The 27,393-nt window shown below is 41.9% G+C and overlaps 1 protein-coding gene across 1 annotated transcript in view; it reads left to right on the forward strand.

Annotated features, from left to right (window-relative positions):
* RCAN3 (RCAN family member 3) overlaps positions 1–11,034 on the forward strand; it is a 29,255-nt gene extending 18,221 nt beyond the window's left edge. The window contains exon 5 of the mRNA XM_077296129.1: positions 8,086–11,034. Coding sequence (XP_077152244.1) covers positions 8,086–8,246 — 161 coding nt within the window. The 3' untranslated portion in view covers positions 8,247–11,034. The remainder of the gene's footprint in view (positions 1–8,085) is intronic.
* The last annotated feature ends 16,359 nt before the right edge of the window (positions 11,035–27,393 follow it).

Raw genomic sequence — 27,393 nt, forward strand, 5'->3', positions numbered from 1 at the left:
CAGGAATGCAAAGTATATGGTGCAAAGCCTTTTAACCCCTTCCCGACCCATGACGCCACATAGGCGTCATGAAAACCCGTGCCAATCCGACCCATGACGCCTATGTGGCGTCATGGAATGATCGCGTCCCTGCAGATCGGGTGAAGGGGTTAACTCCGATTTCACCCGATCTGCAGAGACAGGGGGAGTGGTGCTTCAGCCCAGGGGGGGTGGCTTCACCCCCGTGGCTACGATCGCTCTGATTGGCTGTTGAAAGTGAAACTGCCAATCAGAGCGATTTGTAATATTTCACCTGAAAAACTGGTGAAATATTACAATCCAGCCATGGCCGATGCTGCAATATCATCGGCCATGGCTGGAAATACTAATGTAACCCCCCCCACCCCACCGATCGCCCCCCCACCGCTCCGTTATGGGGTCCGGTCCCCTCGGTGCTGTGCTCCGCTGCCCCGTGCTCCTGCCCGCTCCCCCCGTGCTGCTGTGCCACCCCCCTGTGCTCCAACGCCCCCCCCGTGCCCCGATCTCCCCCCCCCTTATACTCACCGAGGCTCCCGGTGTCCGTCCGCCTCCTCGCTGGGCGCCGCCATCTTCCAAAATGGCGGGCGCATGCTCAGTGCGCCCGCCGAATCTGCCAGTCGGCAGATTCGTTAAAAGTACATTTTGATCGCTGTGACAGGTTCTATCACAGCGATCAAAATAAAAAAAATAATAAATAAACCCCCCCCCCCCTTTATCACCCCATAGGTAGGGACAATAATAAAATAAAGAAAATATATTTATTTTTTTTTTCTTTTTCCACTAGGGTTAGGGTTAGGGTTACGGGTAGGGTTAGGGGTAGGGTTAGGGTTACAGGTAGGGTTAGGGGTAGGGTTAGGGTTATGGCATTTGCGGATTTGGCTGCGGATCCGCAGCGGATTGGCCGCGGATCCGCAGCAGATTGGCCGCGGATCCGCAGCGGATTGGCCGCGGATCCGCAGCGGATTGGCCGCGGATCCGCAGCGGATTGGCCGCGGATCCGCAGCGGATTGGCCGCGGATCCGCAGCGGATTGGCCGCGGATCCGCAGCGGATTGGCCGCGGATCCGCAGCGGATTGGCCGCTGTGAATTCGTAGCAGTTTTCCATCAGGTTTACAGTACCATGTACACCTATGGAAAACCAAATCCGCTGTGCCCATGGTGCGGAAAATTCCGTGCAGAAACGCTGCGTTGTATTTTCCGCAGCATGTCAATTCTTTGTGCGGATTCCGCAGCGTTTTACACCTGTTCCTCAATAGGAATCCGCAGGTGAAATCCGCACAAAAAAACACTGGAAATCTGCTGTAAATCCGCAGGTAAAACGCAGTGCCTTTTACCTGCAGATTTTTCAAAAATCGTGCGGAAAAATCTTACACGAATCCGCAACGTGGGCACATACCCTTTGGGTTAGGGTTGGAATTAGGGCTAGGGTTGGAAATAGGGTTAAGAATAGGCTTGTGGTTAGGGTTACGGATAGGGTTAGGGGTGTGTTGGGGTTACAGTTGTGGTTAGGGTTGGGATTAGGGTTAGGATTAGGGTTGGAATTAGGGTTACGGGTGTGTTGGGGTTAGGGTTGGGATTAGGGTTATGGCTACAGTTGGGATTAGGATTAGGGGTGTGTTGGGGTTAGTGTTGAAGTTAGAATTGAGGGGTTTCCACTGTTTAGGCACATCAGGGGCTCTGCAAACGCAACATGGCGCCACCATTGATTCCAGCCAATCTTGCATTCAAAAAGTCAAATGGTGCTCCCTCCCTTCCAAGCCCCGACATGCGCCCAAACAGTGGTTTACCCCCACATTTGGGGTACCAGCGTACTCAGGACAAACTGGGCAACAACTGTTGGGGTCCAATTTCTCCTGTTACCCTTGCAAAAATAAAAAATTACTTGCTAAGACATAATTTTTGAGGAAAGAACAATTATTTTTTATTTTCATGGCTCTGCGTTATAAACTTCTGTGAAGCACTTGGGGGTTGAAAGTGCTCACCACACATCTAGATAAGTTCCTTCGGGGGTCTAGTTTCCAAAATGGGGTCACTTGTGGGGTGTTTCTACTGTTTAGGCACATCAGGGGCTCTGCAAATGCAACGTGACGCCCGCAGACCATTCCATCAAAGTCTGCATTTCAAATGTCACTACTTCCCTTCCGAGCCCTGACGTGCGCCCAAACAGTGGTTTACCCCCACATATGGGGTATCACTGTACTCACAACAAACTGGGCAACAAATATTGGGGCCCAATTTCTCCTGTCACCCTTGAGAAAATAAAAAATTGCTTGCTAAAACATCTTTTTTGAGGAAAGAAAAATGATTTTTTATTTTCACGGCTCTGCGTTGTAAACTTCTGTGAAGCACTTGGGGGTTGAACGTGCTCACCACACATTTAGATAAGTTCCTTGGGGGTCTAGTTTCCAAAATGGGGTCACTTGTGGGGGGTTTCTACTGTTTAGGCATATCAGGGGCTCTGCAAATGTAACATGATGCCCGCAGACCATTCCATCAAAGTCTGCATTCCAAAACGTCACTACTTCCCTTCCGAGCCCCGGCATGTGCCCAAACAGTGGTTTACCCCCCACATATGGGGTATCAGCGTACTCAGGAGAAACTGGACAACAACTTTTGGGGTCCAATTTCTCCTGTTACCCTTGCAAAAATAAAAAATTCTGGGCTAAAAAAATATTTTTGAGGAAAGGAAACACATTTATTATTTTCACGGCTCTGCGTTATAAACTTCTGTGAAGCACTTGGGGGTTCAAAGTGCTCACCACACATCTAGATAAGTTCCCTTGGGGGTCTAGTTTCCAAAATGGAGTCACTTGTGGGGAGTTCCTACTGTTTAGGCACATCAGGGGCTCTGCAAACGCAACCTGACGCCCGCAGAGCATTCCATCAAAGTCTGCATTTCAAAACGTCACTACTTCCCTTCCGAACCCCGACGTGTGCCAAAACAGTGGTTTACCCCCACATATGGGGTATCAGCGTACTCAGGAGAAACTGGACAACAACTTTTGGGGTCCAATTTCTCCTGTTACCTTTGGGAAAATAAAAAATTGTGGGCTAAAAAATCATTTTTGAGAAAAGAAAAATTATTTTTTATTTTCACGGATCTGCGTTATAAACCTCTGCGAAGCACTTGGGGGTTCAAAGTGCTCACCACACATCTAGATTAGTTCCTTGGGAGGTCTAGTTTCCAAAATGGGGTCACTTGTGCGGGAGCTCCAATGTTTAGGCACACAGGGGCTCTCCAAACGCGACATGGTGTCCGCTAATGATTGGAGCTAATTTTCCATTCAAAAAGCCAAATGGCGTGCCTTCCCTTCCGAGCCCTGCCGTGCGCCCAAACAGTGGTTTACCCCCACATATGGGGTATCATCGTACTCAGGACAAACTGGACAACAACATTTGGGGTCCAATTTCTCCTATTACCCTTGGGAAAATAAAAAATTCTGGGCTAAAAATCATTTTTGGGGAAAGAAAAATTATTTTTTATTTTCACGGCTCTGCGTTATAAACTTCTGTGAAGCACCTGGGGGTTATAAGTGCTCACTATGCATCTAGATAAGTTCCTTTGGGGGTCTAGTTTCCAAAATGGGGTAACTTGTAGGGGAGCTCCAATGTTTAGGCACACAGGGGCTCTCCAAACGCGACATGGTGTCCGCTAACGATTGGAGCTAATTTTCCATTCAAAAAGTCAAATGGCACGCCTCCCCTTCCGAGCCTTGCCGTGCACCCAAACAGTGGTTTACCCCCACATATGAGGTATCAACGTACCCAGGAGAAATTGCCCAACAAATTTTAGGATCCATTTTATCCTGTTGCCCATGTGAAAATGAAAAAATTAAGGCTAAAAGAAATTTTGTGTGAAAAAAAAGTACTTTTTCATTTTTACGGATCAATTTGTGAAGCACCTGAGAGTTTAAAGTGCTCACTATGCTTCTAGATAAGTTCCTTGGGGGGTCTAGTTTCCAAAATGGGGTCACTTGTGGGAGCGCTCCAATGTTTAGGCACACAGGGGCTCTCCAAACGTGACATGGTGTCTGCTAGCGATGGAGATAATTTTTCATTCAAAAAGTCAAATGGCGCTCCTTCCCTTCCGAGCCTTACCATGTGCCCAAACAGTGGTTTACCCCCACATGTGAGGTATCGGTGTACTCAGGAGAAATTGTCCAACAAATTTTAGGATCCATTTTATCCTGTTGCCCATGTGAAAATGAAAAAATTGAGGCTAAAATAATTTTTTTGTGAAAAAAAAGTACTGTTTCATTTTTACGGATCAATTTGTGAAGCACCTGGGGGTTTAAAGTGCTCACTATGCTTCTAGATAAGTTCCTTGGGGGGTCTAGTTTCCAAAATGGGGTCACTTGTGGGGGAGCTCCAATGTTTAGGCACACGGGGGCTCTCCAAACGCGACATGGTGTCCGCTAAAGATTGGAGCCAATTTTTCATTGAAAAAGTCAAATGGTGCTCCTTCCCTTCCGAGCCCTGCCGTGCGCCCAAACAGTGGTTTACCCCCACATATGAGGTATCAGCGTACTCAGGACAAATTGGACAACAACGTTCGTGGTCCAGTTTCTCCTTTTACCCTTGGGAAAATAAAAAAAATTTCGCTAAAAGATCATTTTTGTGACTAAAAAGTTAAATGTTCATTTTTTCCTTCCATGTTGCTTCTGCTGCTGTGAAACACCCGAAGGGTTAATAAACTTCTTGAATGTGGTTTTGAGCACCTTGAGGGGTGCAGTTTTTAGAATGGTGTCACTTTTGGGTATTTTCAGCCATATAGAACCCTCAAACTGACTTCAAATGTGAGGTGGTCCCTAAAAAAAATGGTTTTGTAAATTTTGTTGTAAAAATGAGAAATCACTGGTCAAATTTTAACCCTTATAACTTCCTAGCAAAAAAAATAATTGTTTCCAAAATTGAGCTGATGTAAAGTAGACATGTGGGAAATGTTATTTATTAACTATTTTGTGTCACATAACTCTCTGGTTTAACAGAATAAAAATTCAAAATGTGAAAATTGCGAAATTTTCAAAATTTTTGCCAAATTTCCGTTTTTTTCACAAATAAACTCAGAAATTATCGACCTAAATTTACCACTAACATGAAGCCCAATATGTCACGAAAAAACAGTCTCAGAATCGCTAGGATCCGTTGAAGCGTTCCTGAGTTATTACCTCATAAAGGGACACTGGTCAGAATTGCAAAAAACGGCAAGGTCATTAAGGCCAAAATAGGCTGGGTCATGAAGGGGTTAATGACGCCATATGTCTAGCGGGCTAACCATGATGCATCCCGTGTGAACAGAGGCCACAGTGTACAGAGCCATCTAGGGCCCAGTCGCACCCTGGAAAAATATACAGTGCACAAAAACATAACAATGTATGCAAGGTATTGGTTGATATTATGGCCACAATATTTAAGCTGCCAACCCACGTCAAGGGTCCTTGTATATTGGCAGTCCTAATCTAAAAAAAACACCATAAGAGGAAAAACCTCCACTATACTAAACAAAAAAACACCAGAACACAGGCAGACTATTTTTTGCATGGGTGCCCCAAGCGGCCAATTCCTGATTGTAGGTTGGCTGCATTAGTATTATTTGCACCTGTGTATTTGCTATCTCTACTTGGTGCACCCTGGTTAGTGCAATTGGAGGCCTTGAACAGGTAAGCATCTCTGCCTGTGTTCTGGTGTTTTTTTGTTTAGTATAGTGGAGGTTTTTCCTCTTATGGTGTTTTTTTTAGATTAGGACTGCCAATATACAAGGACCCTTGACGTGGGTTGGCAGCTTAAATATTGTGGCCATAATATCAACCAATACCTTGCATACATTGTTATGTTTTTGTGCACTGTATATTTTTCCAGGGTGCGACTGGGCCCTAGATGGCTATCTCTACTTGGGCCTGGTGCACCCTGGTTAGTGCAATTGTTGGAGGCCCTGAACAGGTAAGCATCTCTGCCTGTGTTCTGGTGTTTGATTGTTGATATTGATATTTTTCAACAATTTTAGTTCTAAAAGCCCTCAGACAGTTCTCTACTCTTTTTCTTCTCCATGCCCATTGTGGCGCACACAAAGACACCCAATGCATAGATTGAGTCAACTTCTCCCCTTTTTACCTAGTTTCAGGAGTGGTTTTCATATTGCCCATACCTGTTGCTTGCCACGAACATCACATGCCTGAAACAAAGTGGCTCACCCAAAATTTTAGAAAGGTGCCAACAATTTTGTCTAGTTTTGTGTGAAATTATGTCCAATTTACCTTTTTTCTCAGTTTTTTTGTGTTGTTCCAATACACACAAAGGAAATAAGCATGTACACTGCTCAAAAAAATAAAGGGGACACTAAAATACCACATCCTGAATGAAATATTTCAGTTGCAAATCTTTATTTATTACATAGTGGAATGTGTTGAGAACAATAAAACATAAAATTTATCAATGTAAATCAAAATGAATATCCCATGGAGGTCTGGATTTGGAATGATGCTCAAAATCAAAGTGGAAAATCAAATTACAGGCTGATCCTACTTCAGTGGAAATGCCTCAAGACAAGGAAATTATGTTCATTTGTGTGTGTGTTGCCTCCATGTGCTTGTATGACCTCCCTACAATGACTGGGCATGCTCCTGATGAGGCGGTGGATGGTCTCCTCCCAGACCTGGACTAAAGCATCCGCCAACTCCTGCACAGTCTGTAGTGCAACGTGACGTTGGTGGTTGGTGCGAGACATGTGCCAGATGTGTTCAATCAGATTCATGTCTGGGAAACAGGCAGGCCAGTCCATAGCTTCAATGCCTTCATCTTGCAGGAACTGCAGACACACTCCAGCCACATGAGGTCTGGCATTGTCCTGCATTAGGAGGAACCCAGGGCCAACCGCACCAGCATATGGTCTCACAAGTAGTCTGAGGATCTCATCTCGGTACCTAATGTCAGTCATGCTACCTCTGGCGAGCACATGGAGGGCTTTGCGTCCCTCCAAAGAAATGCCACCCCACACCATTACTGACCCACTGCCAAACCGGTCATGCTGAAGGATGTTGCAGGCAGCAGATCGCTATCCACGGCATCTCCAGACTCTGTCATGTCTGTCACATGCGCTCAATGTGAACCTGCTTTCATCTGTGAAGAGCACAGGGCACCAGTGGCGAATTTGCCAATCCTGGTGTTCTGTGGCAAATGGCAAGCATCCTGCACGGTGTTGGGCTGTGAGCACAACCCCCATCTGTGGACATCGGGCACTCAGACCATCCTCATAGAGTCAGTTTCTAACCGTTTGTGCAGACACATGCACATTTGTGGCCTGCTGGAGGTCATTTTGCAGGGCTCTGGCAGTGCTCCTCCTGTTCCTCCTTGCACAAAGGCTGAGGTAGCAGTCCTGCTGCTGGGTTGTTGCCCTCCTATGGCCCCCTCCACATCTCCTGGTGTACTGGCCTGTCTCCTGGTAGCACCTCCAGCCTCTGGACTCTACGCTGACCGACACAGCAAACCTTGCCACAGCTCGCATCGATGTGCCATCCTGGATGAGCTGCACTACCTGAGACATTTGTGTGGGTTGTAGAGTCCGTCTCTCATGCTACCACGAGTGTGAAAGCACAACCAACATTCAAAAGTGACCAAAACATCAGCCAGAAAGCAATGGTACTGAGATGTGGTCTGTGGTCCCCACCTGTAGAACCACTCCTTTATTGAGTGTGTCTTGATAATTGCCAATAATTTCCATCTGCTGTCTATTACATTTGCACAGCAGCATGTGAAATTGATTGTCAAACAGTGTTGCTTCCTAAGTGGACAGTTTGATTTCACAGAAGTTTGATTTACTTGGAGTTATATTCTGTTGTTTAAGTGTTCCCTTTATTTTTTTGAGATGTGTATATAACAAAACATATGTAATTGCAATAATCTTCTGGGAGAAATACTTCATTTTCTGTAACAATTTCAAGGGTTCCAAAACTTTCAGCCATGATTGTATGTCCGGGTACTGTGTTTTCTTGAAATTTTAGTGATACAGTTTGTGAATCATTACCTATCACTGTTTTAAATTCTCTTGTGTTTTTTTTTAATTATTTTCAGGAGAGAAGTATGAACTACATGCAGGAACAGAATCGACTCCTAGCGTAGTGGTTCACGTGTGTGAGAGTGAAAACGAGGAAGAAGATGATGAAATGAGGGGACCAAAACAAAAAATAGTTCAGACTAAGCGTCCTGCACATCCACCTGCTCCTTTAAACTAGATTCACGCTTTTTATCTGTTAAAAAAAAAAAACTAAAGCAAAAGAAAAACATAGGATTGAAAAACATATCTTTCAAAGGGAAATGTAGATCTTATTATTCACTTTATGTATATAGCTAAAGACAATCTAGGTCACGTTATCTGAAGTGGTATAAATGCCGTATTTATTTCATGTACTTTTATTTACTATTATGTATGTGTTACATTTTATCAGTGTTTTAGCCATTATTCTGCTGCTGAACAGGTTGACTGCAGTAAAATGTATTTCGGTGTCCCATTTTAAAGGAGCAGCTCCTCTTGGCAAGAAAGTGAGCCACTTAAATAAGCGTTGTACCCAAATATTTGGGTGATATAGAAAGTTTGCCTAAACTACAGGGTATTAGCTACTTAGTATGAGATATTGTCGTCACATGAGCTAATGGTCCTGTATGGTTGTCTGTGTTTCCAGGAGTGCAGCTGGGCAGGAACATTGTAGGTGCCGGGGATTGCCCAGATGAGGGCCACACCCCATATAGGTTATATTTTGGGTGTATTTGTTGTGTTATGTTATATTAATGCATTTGTACAAAAGGGTTTTAACCCCTTATTGACCACCAATATGTCTTTTTACTGACCTGAGATATAAGAGAATAGCATCCCCATACAGGTGACAATCCAGCAGCTGTCGGCTGGACACTATAGCTGACAGCTTGCTGCACCAGCCACGATTACTGTTGGCACAGACCATGGACATTTAACCCCTTAAATGCTGCTGTCAATAGTGACTACAGCATCTAAATGGTTAAGAGAGTGCATAGGCTCCCTCTTTAACCCTATCGGCACCCTGAGATCACGATCCTGTGGTCTTGATGTTTGCCATGGCAGTTCATGGCCAAATAACGACCTTAGAGTCTGCCGGCTACAGTGGCCTTTTTACAAGTTATCAAAACTTAGGTGGTTATAATTATTTTTTTCATTTCAGTTATGCCACTTTGCATTAATTTCTGAAAAGCACCTGAAGGGTTAATGAACAACCTTAAAGCAATTTTGAATACGTTAAGGGGTGCGGTTTTTAAAATGGTATCACTTTTAGGGGTTTTCCAATATATGGGCCCCCTAAAGTCACTTCAAAACTGAATAGGTCCCTATAAAAATACATTTGGTAAATTTCCATGAAAAATAAAACAGCATTTTACAAATGGTGCTGATTTTAAGGCAGACATGATGGAAGTGTTACTTACTATTGATTTTGTGCGGTATGACTATCAGGATTAAAGGAATAATCATTCAAAGTTTGAAAATTGCCAATTTTTTAAATTTTTGAAAAATTTCTGATATTTTTTATAAATTAAGGCAAAACCTGTCCCCCTAAATTTATCATTATCATAAAGTATAATGTGTCACGAAAAAACAGTCTCAAAATCAATGGTATGTATTGAATCATTTCAGAGTTATTACTACATGAAGTGACACATGTCAGATTAAAAAAAATTAGCCCGGTCACTAAGGGGTTAAATGATTGCTTTCATTTCTGATATTTATTAAACTGTTATGCACCAAGGATTTATTGCAAATCGTTGGTTGGAAAAGAAGTTGCGCAAAAATGGTTAGGAAGGCTAAACAGCTGCATTGCTAGTAGCTATCCATTTTCCAGGAGAATTGCTTCTTTATGAAATGTGGTGATCCTTGTAAATAGCTGATAGGGAAATCACATTGGAGGATTTTTGCTATGATGGTGAATGTATTTTATAACCTGCTATGTGGGATGCTACCTTTAAAAGGCACCTTAAATGACATGTTATAACATTATTATAACTTGATGCCGATTGTGTACTGTCTAGTGTGTTGATATAAGCCATATGTGGTGAATGTTAAACCTTGTCTTGTATTACGTGGACTGTAAGTACACATGTGCACTTACTGTAGTAAAATGATCCTCACTCTTACTTACACATTAGCTATTCATCTGGTGATATACGGCTAATCTGCAGGCAAAAAGCATTTAAATCTTGTGTAGCCAGTTTACTGGAGCAGTGGCTTCATGGAGAAAATAAAGCTTTATTCTCCCTTCAGCTGCTCACTTCCAGTCATTGGGGCGGTGCTCAGAGCAGAGATCAGTCACAGCTCACTGCACAGAAAGTGTTCTGCAATCATTCCCCTACACACTGATAGACCGCCTGCTCTGCACTAGTGATGAGCGAGTGCACTCGTTGCTCGGGTTTTCCCGAGCACGCTCGGGTGGTCTCTGAGTATTTGTTAGTTCTTGGAGATTTAGTTTTCGTGGCCTCAGCTGCATGATTTACGGCTACTAGACAGGCTTAATACATGTGGGGATTGCCTGTTTGTTAGGGAATTCCCACATGTATTCAGGCTAGCTAGCAGCCGTAAATCATGCAGCTGGAGCCACGAAAACTAAATCTCCGAGCACTAACAAATACTCAGAGACCACCCGAGCGTGCTTAGGAAAACCCAAGTAACGAGTACGCTTGCTCATCACTACTCTGCACATAAGCTGTGGGGCAGGCTGTCTATCCATGTGCAGGGGGATTCACTATAAAGTAAATAGTAGCAGATCACAGCCCCCTACACTGCGCCAAAGACTGGAAGCGAGCGGTTACAGGGAAAATAAAACTTAATTTTCTCCCTGTAGCCAATGCTTTAATAAGTTAGCTGTACAGAAGTTAATCACTATTTACCTGAAAATTACAATTTTATCTGCAGATATATAGCGTTCCTGGACATAACAGCTTCCCTTTAAGAAAGAAATGGGGTCAACAGAGAGAGAAATTAAATGAATGACCCAAATTATCATTATTGTTGCCATTGGAATTATTTTTTCATTCTAATATAATAACTAAATGTAACTTTTGGGGTAAGTTTTCCACCTTACTAAACCCCCTCATCTCCTTAGAACAGAGTTCCAAAATTTGTACCTTGGAAGCAACATGTGGCTCTCGTGGCCTCTACATGTGGCTCCTCGGCTGTTGTACAATACTGGCACCAGAAAGACCAAAATATTACTAGAATGTAGCAAAGTCCAAACTATATCACGTTGTCACCTCCAAAAGGCTGGGACCTGTGCCTTAGGCCTTGATTTGTGTTACCTGGTTTATGTGTACCATTCTACAGGGCACATTTTTGGCTATATTTGGTTATATAGTTATGGATTTTGGAATCAGCCATCCTTTAGTTCTGGCAACTTGCACACTTACACACAAGCAGATTTTCTGTTTTGACATAGAGAATGAAAAAATCAAACCCCTCTTCTACAAATCGACAGTTTTGGCAGAAGTAGACCGTATTCCAATGTATTTCGGGGTGTTCTGACTTGCCACTAGACGGCAAATGTTGGGCTATTAGTTTTCATGTCCTTTTGTTCTCATGTGTGACTAGGCCTCTGCCAAGGTGACTGGCAGCAGCTTACTCCCCTTTACCTATTTACCAATTTTTATGCATTTGGGGGAAAGGTGTCAAGAGGAAAGGCTGACCGCTATGTAAAGTTTCTGAGAAGGGGTTGTCCCACAAACAACATATACCATCACTTATCCTCAGGACAGTTGTTTAATGTATGACTGCAACTGAAAATGGGGATCCAAAATATCCCCTGTGTTATGGAGCATGTGCAACCACGGTTCAATTAACTCTCTATAGGAGTTATAGATTGTTGCTGAGCATGTGCGACCACTGCTACATTAACACATCATTCACACAGGAGACTTTGGGCCATCATTCTTTTTTAATTAATTAGATGTGATAACTATTGTTTATGGGAAACCACTTTAAGTGTTAGTAGACATCTTTCCTCCATGTGCTGCTTTATTCCTATTCTGTTTTCCAACCTGAAGATTTTTTTTTACAATCCTATGAAGCAGCATTAGTGTGATATTGTTTCATTCTTTTTAGTGACGTTTTAAAGAAGAGGAATCTCCATAACTTGTACTGCCCTGTTCTGTTTGTCTCTAGGATACGTCAGTATGTATCTGAGAACATTGCAAATACTCTAGTATTGGGTGCTACAAAATCTTTTTCTGGTGTTAGATCTTGCTGTTTCTACTAAACTCTTTTAATAGAAATTTCTGTAATGTTTATTTTTTTATCCCATTTATTTTAAACTAGTGTATATAGCAGCACTGTATTTTATAGTAGTTTCTACAGAAATATTAATAGGTGCGTGACTTTTTTTGCTTTTTATTTGGGTTTCGGAATACTCTCCAAACCAAGCATCCACTATAAACCTAGGTCCCCTGTGGGGACATTTTAAAATAACAGTTCAATATGAAGGGGAACGCTTAGAGAATTTAATGTAGAGTCTAAGAATATTGTATGTTTCAGAAGTATTTGTAGAATATTTCATACTTGTGCCTGTGTTTGTTTTTTTGCCAATTTCTAGTGCGGCAAATTTCTATGTGTGACAGTTTTTTAAATATCCATGTGTGGATGACCCAGTTGGTCGTCTTGTTTTTTTTATGAAGAAAATGTAAGAGCAGATTGAGTCATTATATGCTCAGGCCGTGTCTAAAGGAAAGGTACCCGAGGGTCCACTTATAGACCCCCACCCCTAGCTGCATTTGAGAAGTGGGTTTCAGATGTGAACCACTGCTTAAAAGGAATGTATCAGAAAATGATTGTTTAAAATCAAGTTTTTGTGTTACATGGGTTATCCCAAGAATAGAGTACATATTAATAGATAGAATTTGCAATAAATGTAAGTTTAATAATTGAATGTGTTAAAAAAATGTGCCTGTGCTGAGATAATCTTATAAATGTGCCCCTGCTGTGTTCTGTGTAATGGCCGTGTCTGACCGTACAGGAACATGGTCGGATATTCCTCAGTTCCTGGGTAGAGGAGAAAGAAAAAGAATATACAGACAGGACAGCATGAGATCGAGCTACTGGTTACTGTGAGGAAAAACATTTCACTTCCTGTTTAAAAACTTGTTTTACCTCACAGAAAGAATTAGCTGCTATCCCCAGCTGTAATGTCTGTATCCTCTCTTTTGCTTGCTCCCCTGCCCAGGAGCTGTGGTATGATCAGATCATGTTCCTGTACGGTCAGACACAGTCATTACACAGTACACAGCAGGGGACATTTATAAGATTATCTCAGCACAGGAACATTTTTTTATACATCCAATTGTGGAACTTATTTTTATTCTAAGATCTGTTAATTAAATTGTACTTGGGACAAACCCTATACATTTTTTGATGATTTTTCCCCCATCATATCACAATCTGTATTAAAAATAGAAATCTTTCAATTTTCACACTGGTCACTGGGGCTTTTATAGACTCATACTTCCTTTTTCAGGAAATCCACATGTACATAGTCGCAATGAGCAGATTTGGACCGTATCTTTTGTATTGAAGTGTCTAGTGAGCATGTTCAAAGGTTGGCCGCACCCATAGTGCTTGGTGAATCCGGTGTTATCAGCTGAGTGTAGAGGTGTTTCCTGTCATTGTAATCCTGCCTCTGATGATATGGAGTGTTGCTGAAAAGTCTTCCTGAAAAGACAGGAAGTATGAGTCTAAAAAAAGCCGCAAATGGCTAGTATGAAAACTGCAAGATTAGATTACTAATTTTGTATTATAATAGAATTTTAAGATATTATGATATAAGTTATTTTTTTTAAATAAATACAACACAAAAACATGACTTGAACAATAGGTAATTTCCTGATGATGACTTCTCTTTAAAGCCATTAGTGAATACTACAATGGGATGAATAATATCTGTTATACAATTCTAGAGCAGTCTCACTCTGCCCTGGAAACATTATATAGTGAGCCGTACTGGCCCATACTGTTATTTGATGAAAATGATAGACAACATAATCCAGCAAACAAAAATAAATCATTCCATGTCTTTGGTCAAAGGCTCCTTTGTAGCCATGGTGATATAGGATTACCATACAATTGATAGTCATATTTTTGCGCTAACATATTCAATAATAATCCACATGAAGGAACTTATCACCTATATTTTTATTCTAATTAACAAATCAAACAGAAACATATTAATTTATTTATTTTTTATTTAGTTTTATTTTATATTTTCTAGTCTAGTCTATTTTTGTATTTTTGTTCTGTTTTTTTTTGTACAAAGCTTTGGGGACAACCATCTGACTTCAACTGCTACCGTGAACATCAGTTTCAGAACCTTGTCTACTACCGCAGTCTACGGTCGTATGTTGTAAGCATGTTCTTAGACATGTGCAGAGGTCATAGAGCAGGGGGGAAGGAGGAAAGCAGTAATCATCACCTACTGCAAATAGCGTAAACTAAGCTATCAGCTATATAATACAAGTGTAAGCCTGTATGCTAATCCTTGCCGATGATGATAATGAAATGGCAAGTGATCTCAACAGAATAGGAACTGGCTACCTATTGTAAGGCTCAATATCTTTCCACGTAATAAAATGATTATTTTATGTGTCCATATTCAATAAATCATGTTCATATTACATTGACCATACTAATCAGTGATTACCTTGCTGTTCTCTCATTATAATTGATGGGCAAGATGGTTGGATACTAGAACATTTGCCCAATATTAGCTTCGATAACATTGAATAATTATCTAGCATGATGGGTATTTTATGTCATAATAGACCAGGCTTTGGTTTTAACATTGTCTAGCGTGAAAAAACAGAATAAGATGTGAAAGGGGAAGCAAGTTTCAGGAATAGAGGAAAGAAAACGTATGTATTTCTGAACTTCGATGAGGGTTAAGATGGAGATAATGAAGAAGAAAAACAATTTCTTGGAGAAATATATGTAAGTAAAGTCTGAATGACGGATTTAAAGAGGAAATTCGCAAAAGGGGTAAAAATAGACCTCACTGTATATTGGTAATCAGAAATTTGAGTATCTAAAAATCGTGATTTAGAGATGATTAAGCGCTCTGTTACCCTTAGGCAGCAAAATGTAGCAAAAATAGGTTTTGAAATTGTCCCCCCAAAAAATAAAAGGCACTCTTATTTTTATACTTGTTGCATATCAGTATATTGCATACTGTTTATGGCTTTCACATTCATATGATTTGTTATAGATTTTGTTTTATGCACCATAACTGAAGCCATGGTGTCAGATATACTCCCCAAAGGGCACCCAAGAATTCAGTTTGTAAGGGTTATTTTTTGGTGTCCATCGTTTGGAGGATTATCTGTCAGTTCTAGAGTTATTTATGATAGAAGCTATAAACTGGGGCCTCCAACATATATGTGATTGGAACCAGATGTATATTCTTTATTATTATGTCTACAGAATATGTACGCTAGCAAAGTGTATTCTATTTTACTGCATTATAACATAAAAGCTTTGGTTAGCCGAGCGCTCAATATCCCTTGCTTCTAGTTCCTGAAAATTTATTTCCTGGAATACAGAATTACTCATATTTTTATATGGCATGGCCATTGAGTGGTGCCATGTACAGTATAATCTAAGAGTTCTCCTATAGTGAATACCTAATGTATGACGAGGCAGGAACCCAGTGATGTCATTGGTTCATTGTAGAATGATAAGATGGAGATTTAGCCCCTTAGTTGATATATTTTGGAATGACAGAAGAAATGTTAGGTAGGTGTGAAAGATGACACCATACGTATTTGTCAGTGTAGTGAATTAATATTATTATTATTTTTTATTATTATTATTACACAGCCTTCGGCTGGGTCTCAAGCCATGGCGACTTGATGGATGAACGCTCTGTAGGAAATAAATTAATACAAATGAATGTTGCCCCATGTTATTGTTCCCAATGTGTGTCATTGTTTTTGTGTTTCTTTTGTGCTTTTCCTAGGGACATTAGATTGTAAGCTCTTCTGTGGCAGGGACTCATGTAAGTAAAGTCTGTGTCCAGCTTCAAAGAATGTGTTAGCACTATACAAATAAAACGATGATGGCTGAAATGACTAGAAGTCAATCAAATGTCTCATCAACACTGGAAACTGTTTGGATTGTTTTTGGTTTTCATTACATTTACTTTTTATCCTTCAAAATTATATTATTGTTATAGAGTGGATATAAAAATTTTACACAACCCTGTTAAAATGCCAGGTTTTTTTAATGTAAAAAAAACGCTACTTAAAATAATCATTTTAGAATCTTTACCACCTTGATTGTCAACCATAATGTGTACAATTCAATTGAAAAATAAATGTAAATATTTTCAGATGGGGAAAAGATAAATTAATTAAAATAATGTTGTTGTATAAATATGCACACCCTTAAATTACCTTTTGAATTCATGGCAGCATTCAGCATGGCACATCTAGAATTGTCAATTTTTGCCCACTCTTCCTTGCAGTAGTGCTCTAAATCTGTTAGATTGTGAGGGCACCTCCTGTGTACAACTCTCTTCAAGTCATCCCACAGATATTCAATTAGATACAGGACTGGGCTCTGGCTAGGCCATTCCAAAACATTGATCATTTTCTGGCAAAACCATTCTTTTATTAATTCCGTAGTATGCCTAGACGGGTTCACTGTGGTGCTGAAAAGTAAAATTCATCTTCAGCCTTTTAGCAGAGGCTTGAAGGTTTTGTTGCAAAATTGACTGAAATTTGGAACTGTTCATAATTCCTTCCACCTTGACTATAGCTCACGTTACTGCTGCTGAAAAAAGCCCCAAAGCATAAGGCTGCTTCCACAATACTTTACTATCGGTATGGTGTTCTTGTAGTCATGAGCAGTGTTGCCTTTGCACCAAACATACATTTTGGAATTATGGCCAAGAATTTTAACCTTGGTTTAATCAGACCATAAAACATTTTCCACATGCTTTTGGCAGACTTGTTGTTGGTTTTGGCAAAGCATGGATGTTTTTCTTTGTAGGAATAGGCTTCTGGCTTGCCACCCAACCCCACACTCTAAACATATAAAGAATATGGGAGAGTGTTGTCACATGCAGTACACCACTACTTGTCAGAAATTCTTACAGCTTCTTTATTGTTGCTGTAGGCCTCTAGGCAGCTTGTCTTTTCATGAAGATTTGAGGGATGTCCAGTTATAGCTAATGTCATAGTTGTGCCAAATTTAAACCACTTCTTGATGACAGTATTAGCAAGTATTCCATGATACATCTGATGCCTCAGAAAATTATATGTACCCTTCTCATGACTGATAACTTTTAACAATGAGATGTTTTTCCTGTGTTGTATGCTCTTCACAGACCATGGCATTTTCAGTAAAATACAACTACAAAATGTCAGAAAAATCCTACTAGAACATCTAAATGTTATATGTGGTTAATCAGAATCCAGTTAAATGATGGCAACAATGTACTACTATTTAAAGGGAATCTGTCAGTATGATCAACCCCACTAAGCTGTGTATATGTGTATGCAGGTCATAGGAAGCTGAATAAAATTCCACCTTGGTAACTGTAATCAGATGTTTTATCCCAGAGAAATCCACATTTTTCTTATATGAAAGTGAGCTGTTAAGCTCTCTAGGCCGGACCAAGATCTCCATAACAATCCGCCTCCAGTGCTTATTTTACATGAAAGGGGGTGTTACCAGTGTGAGACACATAATGGCTGCTTTCTGCTCTCCTCATCCCACTGCAGAGCTGTGTGTGATTATATCTAACACATCTGCAGGTTCGTCTCAGTGCTTCAGCTTCCTTCTCCCAGGCAGACAGGGTTGCATTATCTTGCAGAGCTGTGAGAGCTGCAGCACATTTGTAAGGATTCAGTTCTACTGTTCTATGTTAGTTACATGTCTCACACTGATAACGCCTCCTTTCATTTAAAATAACCTCTGGAGGCAGATTTTCAGGCAGATCAGTGTCCTGCCCTAAGATCTGTAGAGCTCATCTACATCTTAAAAAAGAGTTAATTTCTCTGGAATAAAACATCGGGTCGCAGATATCAAGGTGTCATTTAATTACTATGACCCACATGCTCATATAGACAGCCTAGAAGGGTTGATCCCACTGACAGATTCCTTTTAACATGAGTTTAGATGTGATTGACTAATTATGAACCCAACTACACCTGGAATTTTAAAAGGATGTTCACACTTATGAAACAACATTACTTCAGTTTAGTTTTTTTTTATTTCCCCCTCAAAATGATTTCAGTTTGTTTCTCAATGGAGTTGTACAGATTAAGGGTGACATTAAAGGTGGAAAAAGTTTGGAAATAATTATTCTTGGTATGATTTTTTTTACATTACCAAAACCTGGCATTTGAACAGGGTGTGTAAACTTTTTATATCCAATGTATGTGATTTTTATTTTAAATAGAAGTTGCAGGTATTATCTAAAGTATTTTTAACACTGTCCTCCTAAAAAAAACTGTAAAGGTGTTTAAATTCTTCACGTTTGTTAAGTTGTTAAAAATGCTAAAACTCAGTTAATTTCTAGTCATACCTGTTTCAGAGTAAGCTGGTTGACCAAAAAGCCTAAAAGCACCTTAAGGTATTGTCACATAGAACGTTCTTATGAACTTGAATGAGTAATTGCGTTGTTCAGACATCATATTGTCATTTTATATTTTATTATTTCCCAAGCGGTGCATGACAGTGTGTGCCATCGTCTTAGCCAGCTTAGGTGTTACCTGCAGTCTATTTGATGATTGGGCACATCTCCAGTACAGGAGATGGTAAATCTCCATAAGTACGGTATTTTTTTTTTCAAGCTTCTGTACACCTTATATAAATGTTAGCTTAACCTGCTGATTTCATTAGGACTGGACAGCTTCCTAATGTGACAGGCTATCTTGACTCTCCCATGAAGGCAGATGTTGGAAAAAATAAGGGTTGGTCATGTTTGATTTTAACATGTCCTATCCTTTTGTTGTCAGCGAAGATAAACTGTTGCTGGAGGTGTCTGGTAGAGGCCTACTCACAGACTTATTCCCTGCACATTCTGGTAAGCATCTATGCGTAAAGACAAGTCAGGAGAAATATCTATCAATCAGACAGCTATCTAAAGTGTATGTCTGTTTACCTTCGACTTTAAGAGGAAAGGAGATGAAGAGGGTCTGATGTATTTAAGCATGGGTATTTAAGAATGGGTATTCTCAAGTTGAGCCTTTAGCCGAACACAGCTCTGTAGTTTCCTTGCTTCTTGACTACTGTGGGGGCAGGTACTCCTCCTTGAGCGACACAGTTCTGATTCAGTAGCTTCTGCTATTGTGACACTTTAACAGTATGTCATTGTTCTGAAGTCATTACTATTATAGAAGTAATTGTGCATTTGAACAAGCACATAGCTCAGGAAAGAGAGCAGTGATTAAGAGTACGGGTACCGTTACACAAAACGATTTACCAACGATCACGACCAGCGATACGACCTGGCCGTGATCGTTGGTAAGTCGTTGTGTGGTCACTGGAGAGCTGTCACACAGACAGCTCTCCAGCGACCAACGATGCCGAAGTCCCCAGGTAACCAGGGTAAACATCGGGTTACTAAGCGCAGGGCCGCGTTTAGTAACCCGATGTTTACCCTGGTTACCATCGTAAATGTAAAAAAAAAAAAAACGTACATACTCACATTCCGGTGTCCGTCAGGTCCCTAGCCGTCTGCTTCCCGCACTGACTGACTGCCGGCCGTAAAGTGAAAGCAGAGCACAGCGGTGACGTCACCGCTGTGCTCTGCTTTTACTTTCCGGCCGGCACTCACAGTCAGTGCGGGAAGCAGACGGCAAGGGACCTAACTGACACCGGAATGTGAGTATGTACGGTTTGGTTTTTTTTACATTTACGATGGTAACCAGGGTAAACATCGGGTTACTAAGCGTGGCCCTGCGCTTAGTAACCCGATGTTTACCCTGGTTACAAGCGAACGCATCGCTGGATCGGTGTCACACACACCGATCCAGTGATGACAGCGGGAGATCCAGCGACGAAATAAAGTTCCAAACGATCTGCTACGACGTACGATTCTCAGCGGGGTCCCTGATCGCTGCTGCGTGTCAGACACAGCGATATCGTATGGATATCGCTGGAACGTCACGGATCGTACCGTCGTAGCGACAAAAGTGCCACTGTGAGACGGTACCCTACTGCTCTGGAAACTACTGATGGGTGTGAGGAAATTGTGATTTTGCAGGACTGATAAAACTTCAGGAGCTAAGAGGGAAAGGGAGGGATGCAATATCTTGCTGGATATAAGTGAATGGACTGGAGAGAACTGACTGGTACAGTATCGTAGGAGTTAACTCATCAGCATAGAATATACGTATTTACTGTGCACACTTGGTCAGGCTCTGGTGGTCAATTTCTTTGAAATCAAGCTGTACACTATGTAAGATAAAAACTCTTACAGCAAATAGAAAAAGCAAGTCATTTGCAAACGTTCTTATTATCTTGCTTTCTAATGAAGTATGCCAATGTAGCAACACGAGAATACCCCTTTTAAATATTTTCAGAATATTCTGTAACAGTACCTAATGAAGTTACATTGCCAGCTCTCTATTACCTGACACACAGTTTTGTCTGGAGATGGATACAACAAGATGACTGACTAGGACTTTTAAGAACTTGTATGTCACTCTCCATAAGGAGAAACGATACCCCTTAGACCCCATGTCCAGAGCCTCTCACCTAGCCAAATCAGTTCTCATGCTTCGCACTGATGAGGGCCAACAGCCCGAAACACCGTGTCTGCGAATTGAGATACTGATTTGGCTTTTATCCTAAGTCATATTGCACGACTCGTTAAAGGGTTGATTGTGACTTGTAGGATCGCTACTTCCAATAGGTGGCGCTGTAGAGTTTAAGTCCTCTTTTTCTCACAAGAGGCAATTTGCATATCAAGAACTTGACTGAAAGGCAACCTGTAATTATATTCATGGGTAGTATGAATCAGAGCCTGGCTGCGCGATAGCAGCCCAGTATGTTTTACTCTGGAATGCTGCTGTGATTCAGAGAAAACTTAATTTGAAAAGTCAACCAGAGACTATAGGGAGAGATCTTACTAGTCCGTTGACCTACTTGGCTAGCTTATCCTCAACTTGTCCCAGTTGATTGACAGGTCTGCCATGTGGATACATAGGGAGAAACCTGATAATCAGCTGGAAGGAGGTGAATAGAAGTGTGTCAAGAACTTGCTTTGACTAGTTTTGTGTCTTCCTTGTCAGGCCTCCGGCTAGCTTTTCAAACTGTTTTCCCTAAGATACAGCAGCATTCCAAAGCTAAACATACCTGGCTGCCAGGCTCTGATTCATGCTGCCTGTGGTATGGGCTGCATGAATCTAATGACAAGTTCCCTTCACAAAAAGACTTACATTTATTGATGGTATAGGGGGATGGGATTGTGTTCTATAGGGAGTTTTTCAGCACAGATTGACAGTATGAACTAAGTACCTCCTTGTAGGAGCTACGACCTTTATAAAAATTGCAACTTTCTGCTATGTGCAAATTGAGTTTTTTGCGTCATTCAAAACGTTGAGTTTGTCAAGCTGAAACTTCTTAAGGAAATTATCCTTTTTTTTTCACTTTGCCACGACAGCACCCACTGAAAGAGGGGATCCACCCCTAGGAACAGGAAACCTACAGAGAGATAAAAGGGGCGGCCCCCCTCGCTCCTCAGTTGGTTTCCGGTTCCTAGACGGGAACCTGCAGAGATTATTCTCTGCAGTTTGGATCTAAGAAGAGGAATGCCTGCCTGAATTGCCACCTGTGCAGTTTCTTATAAGAGCGGCAGGGGCTCCAGTGCGGGTGACAGGGTCGGAGGAATGTTCCTGTGTGGCTCCCCCTCCTCTGGGTAGAATGACAGGAGTCATTACTTACCAAGGCCTCTGGAATTAAGGTTCCTTATAGGCACGCTAATACAACAGTTCCCGGTGGGGACGCTGATTGTGGGTATACCCTGCCATGGAAGCACTGCATCAAGGGCCAGGAGGTAAGGCGTGCGCTGTAGAGATCGATTGCAAGCGCCTACCTGAATTGTTGGCCTGCCCGGGGGATGCTGCAGGAGTCGCGGCGGTGAGTAGCCGTGTGATTGCGCGCATGCGCAGTCATGGGAGCGCCCCAGAAGTAGTTGAGTATACTCCCAGGGGCGATATGGGGAATGCAGTGATGCGTCCTGTAGCAGCCGCTTTTCCGGAGGAGGCAGTGCAGTGAGTCCTGGCCGCACTTCTGGCCGCTGTTGATGAATTTCCTGTTATCGGTCGGATGCCGCCATATTGGGAAGGTCAGATTGCTGTGCTAGGTAGAGATCCTGCCGCAGTGAGGCGGCGGACGAATGTCACGTGTCCACACACGTAGTAATTGCCTCCTGCGCTCCGCCCAGCTCACAGCTCTGGTAGTTCCATCGTCTGCAAAAAAAAGTGTGTGTGTGTGTAGAGGTTCTGCCTCCAATAACTAGGGCTGAGGGAGTATAGGTGTGTGCGCTACCATGTCATCTAGTATTGTGCACCCACTGGAGGAGCTAGAGTCACCTACTTGTGACAGCAGCAAGAAAGGTGATAGTGGATACTCTAAACGGAGTGTTTCCACGGATAAGACGGGGAAAGATAGAAAATCAGCCCGTTCTACACCTCAATCCAAGCAGCCATCCCTACAGCCGGTATTTTTTGTTGATGATCTTTCACCGGGGTGAGTGGTTGATAAGATTTCTCTAAGCTAATATTTCTTATTTTCTTGTTTTATATATTTATTGGCTAAAAAAATGGGAAAACCAAGCACAAACAGTGTGCTTTGTGTTCTGAACCCCTTCCAGATACTTATGTCAAATGATTATGCCAATTTTGTATCAGTTCTACCCTTCAGGAGGAGGGTTCGGTTAAGATGGAGGATATACGCTTAATGATCCGTGAAGAACTACAGTCCTTGGGGCATTCAAGTGGTAAAATAGAGAGGAAATCCAGCAGGAAAATGGCCTCTCATAGAGCAGAATCCTCTTCTGAGAGTGGTGAAATTAACTCGGATATTTCACAGGGGTCTGTATCCTCAGAGGAGGAGGAATATCTGTGTTTTCCGACTGATGGTATCAACAATTTAGTTAAATCAGTAAGAAACACGATGGGCTTATCAGAATATAAAGAACCCCAAACTCCTCAAGAGGTCATGTTTGGGGGTCTTTCCCAGCAGAAGGGAAGAGTTTTTCCAGTAATACAAATGATTAAAGATCTGGTGAAAAAAAGAGTGGGGCAAACAGGGGCAAAAAGGTTTTGTGCCAGTAGCATCGAAAAGACAGTACCTGTTTGATGAGGATCTAACCTCCTGGGCTAAAGTACCCAAAGTTGATGCAGCTGTGGTCTCTACCCCGCGTCGATCCTCCTTGCCGGTAGAGGATGCTGGAACCCTATCTAATCCGATGGATCGTAAATCAGACGCACTGTTAACAAGATCTTGGGAATCTTGCATAGCTGTGTTCAAACCAACAATTTCAGCCACTTGCACGGGGAGATCTATGCTTGTTTGGCTGGACCAAAATATAAAAAATGGCATGTCTGGGGACTGGTTACGTTCCTCCAATCCCTTAATTAAAGGAGCAGCAGTGTTTCTATCTGACGCTTCTATAGACTCTCTCCGTCTGGCAGCCAGAACGGCGAGTTTAACCAATACAGCCCGCAGAGCTTTATGGTTGAAGAATTGGAAGAGTGATGCCCAATCCAGATCTTAACTCTGCTCTATACCCTGTCAGGGTGAGGACTTATTTGGAATAGTATTAGATGATATCCTGACTAAAGCGGGAGAAAGGAAAATACGGTTTCCTAATCCGTTCATTCCCTCCTACAGAAGAGCATTCAGGAAGCCGACATTTGGCAGGAAAAAGGACTATAAGGACCGTTGGAACAATAAAGATTTCAGGCAGAAGGGAAACCTCTTTAACAGAAGTCCCTTCAAGCCGGCAGATAGGTTCCGCTAGTTCCGCTTTACCTGTGGGGGGCAGATTGCTTCATTTCGGTCATCAATGGAGGAAAATAACTGTTAACTCTTGGGCGATTAACATCGTAACATCGGGCCTATCCTTAGACTTTGGCCGGAGACCTCCGGACTCCTTCCTATTGACTTCCTTAAAATCCCAAGCACAGCAGGAAGCATTAGAGGTGGAAATTAAGAACCTTTTATCTAAAGAGGTGTTAGTGGAAGTTTTGGCACACCAAAAAGGGAAAGGATTTTACTCTCCCTTGTTTCTAATTCCCAAGCCTGATGGTTCATTCAGAACCATAATTAATCTAAGGAAATTAAATACCTTTTTAAGATCTAAAACCTTTAAAATGGAATCTGTACGTTCAGCCATAAAAGTTTTATTTCCCGGTTGTTATATGGCGGTATTAGACCTTAAAGATGCGTATTACCATCTGCCCATACATAAATCACATCAACAGTTTCTTCGGGTAGCAGTCACAATGGGAGGTCATATCTGTCATCTAAAATTCAAAGCAATGCCCTATGGTTTATCTATGGCACCCCGCGTTTTTACTAAATTAATGTTGGAGGTAATGTCTTATTTACGGGTTAAAGATACCTTAATTATTCCATACCTAGATGACCTAACAGTAGGCAATTCTTCCCTTCAATGTGAACAAAGACTAGGGGATATGGTTTCTTCCTTACAGGCGCTTGGCTGGGTAATTAACTGGAAAAAATCCAGACTACGGCCTGTCACCTGCCAGATGTACCTAGGCCTTCATCTGGATTCAGTGAGTCAAAAATGTCTGCTTCCTGATGCAAAAAAGTCATCTATAATTAATAAAGTAGGCCAAGCAATTAGCAAACGTAGTATGTCTTTAAGGAAACGCATGTCCTTACTGGGTTCATTAACCTCTTGTATTCCTGCAGTACAGTGGGCTCAGCTACATACTTGGAAATTACAAAAATTTATATTACAGGAAGATATCAGGCTGCAGGAACAATTGGATCGTTCACTATTCCTGCCATCAGATGTAGTCCACTCCCTTAGATGGTGGTTAAACCCGGGTAATCTCTTGGGTGGGGTTCCTTGGGTGATGGTTCCCTCAAACATAATTACAACAGATGCTAGTCCATTTGGATGAGGCGCACATTTTAGGAACGAAATAGTCCAGGGCCGGTGGTCTAGAGCAGAGACTAGTGACTCTTCTAATGTGAAGGAGTTAAAGGCGATATATTATGCCGTATTTAACTTTCTTCCGCAGCTACAAGGCTCTCATACAAGAATTCAGTCTGACAACACGACCTCAGTAGCTTACATAAACCATCAAGGAAGTACGTGATCAAACACCCTCATGACCATCACAGCAGACATTATGGATCTAGCCGAGAAACATCTCTTGTCCCTATCCGCCGTACACGTCAGGGGCATAGACAACACCCGAGCAGATTTTCTCAGCCGCCACACCCTGCACCAGGGGTGCTCAGCAGACGGATCTTCAGGATGATAACTGCCAAATGGGGAGTACCTCAAATACATATGTTTGCAACGAGAGAGAACAGGCAGCTCAAAATATTCGCATATTTGTACGGGCGGGACAATCCAGACACATTTCGACGCCCTGTAGATACCATAGACATTCAATCTGGCCTATGCCTTTCCCCCGTGGAAGAGAAGAAGGGGCAAGGGTACTTTTAATAGCTCCGTTTTGGCCCAAAAGCCATGGTTCTCGTGGCTAAAAGCAATGTCAGTGTCCGAACATTGGATTCTTCCGGAGACCAGAGATCTACTCTCACAAGGCCCCTTCTTCCACCCTCAGGTCAAAGGTCTGAACCTGACGGCATGGAATTTGAGAGGTAATTATTAAAACTTAGTGGTTTCGCTGATGGGTTAATTAATACCCTCTTAAAAAGTAGAAAGCCATCCACAACAAAGCTCTACACTAAAGTATGTACATTTTTTTTAGAGTTTTATGCTTCAGATGTAGCTACTGAAGTTCCTATATATTCCATATAAGAGTTCCTACAAAAGAGGACGTGAATTAGGGCTTTCAGTGAACACCCTAAAAGTTCAAATTTCAGCTCTAGGGGCCCTTTATAATCATGATGTTGCAGGTAATAGATGGGTATCTCGTTTTATATCTGCATGCCAGCGTTCAGACCCCGTCCATGTACCACAGGTCCCACCATGGGATTTAAATTTAGTTCTGGATGCTTTTACAGAGAGCCCATTCAAACCTCTCCCTTTAGCCTCAATGAAACATGTCTCGTTAAAAACTATATTATTAGTAGCTTTGGTGTCCGCTAGGAGAGTGAGTGACCTTTAAGCTTTATCAATGGATCCTCCTTTTTTGACAATATTTCCTGACAGGATAGTCTTAAAAACAGACCCATCCTATCTTCCCAAAGTGGCTACTAAATTTCATAGGTCGCAAGAAATCTTCCTTCCTACCTTTCATGAAAATCCTTTGACACCAGAGGAAGAGAAACTTCATACCCTGGACGTAAAAAGGGCTGTTCTGGCCTACTTAGATAGGACTAAGGCATGGAGGCAGAGCAGGGCTCTCTTTGTGTCGTTTCAGGGAAATAAGAAGGGTTCCAAGGTCACGAAAAATACGTCTCTCTGGATTAGAGATACCATAATGTTGGCTTATAAGGCCAGAGGAAGAGATCCACCAGATAATGTGGGAGCACACTCCGCAAGGGCCATATCTGCTTCCTGGGCCGAAAGGGCGGACGTTCCAATAGATTTCATATGTAAGGCCGCAACCTGGTAGTCGCCTTCTACCTTTTATAGGCACTATAGCCTAGACCTGTCATTTTCATCTGATTTAGCCTTTGGAGTATCAGTTCTTGACACAGTGGTCCCACCCAGGTGATTGTCTCTGTAAATCAGTTGGTGCTGTCGTGGCGAAGAGAAAAAAACAGATTACTTACCAGTAATGCTCCTTTATAGAGCCCACGACAGCACCCACTCACATCCCTCCCTTATTATAGTTGTACGTGATACTTTGGTGGTGAGAGGTTAATTATACACTGTATATATAAAAAAATTGTAGATATGTACATATACTATTATGAGCTTATTGACTAAAACCTGGTGGCGGTTCCTCCCATTCTCTGTAATACAACTGAGGAGCGAGGGGGGGGCCGCCCCTTTTATCTCTCTGTAGTTTTCCTGTTCCTAGGGGCGGATCCCCTCTCTCATGGGCTCTATAAAAGAGCATTACCGGTAAGTAATCCGTTTTTTTGGTTTTAGTTTTAAGCTATGTGCACACGTTGTGGATTGTATGCTTTTTTGCCGCTTTTTTTTCGCGGTGAAAACGCATGCACAACACAACCCATTGCATTCAATGGGATTC

The sequence above is a fragment of the Ranitomeya variabilis genome, chromosome 3, assembly GCF_051348905.1.
Source record: "Ranitomeya variabilis isolate aRanVar5 chromosome 3, aRanVar5.hap1, whole genome shotgun sequence".
NCBI classification, from domain to species: domain Eukaryota; kingdom Metazoa; phylum Chordata; class Amphibia; order Anura; family Dendrobatidae; genus Ranitomeya; species Ranitomeya variabilis.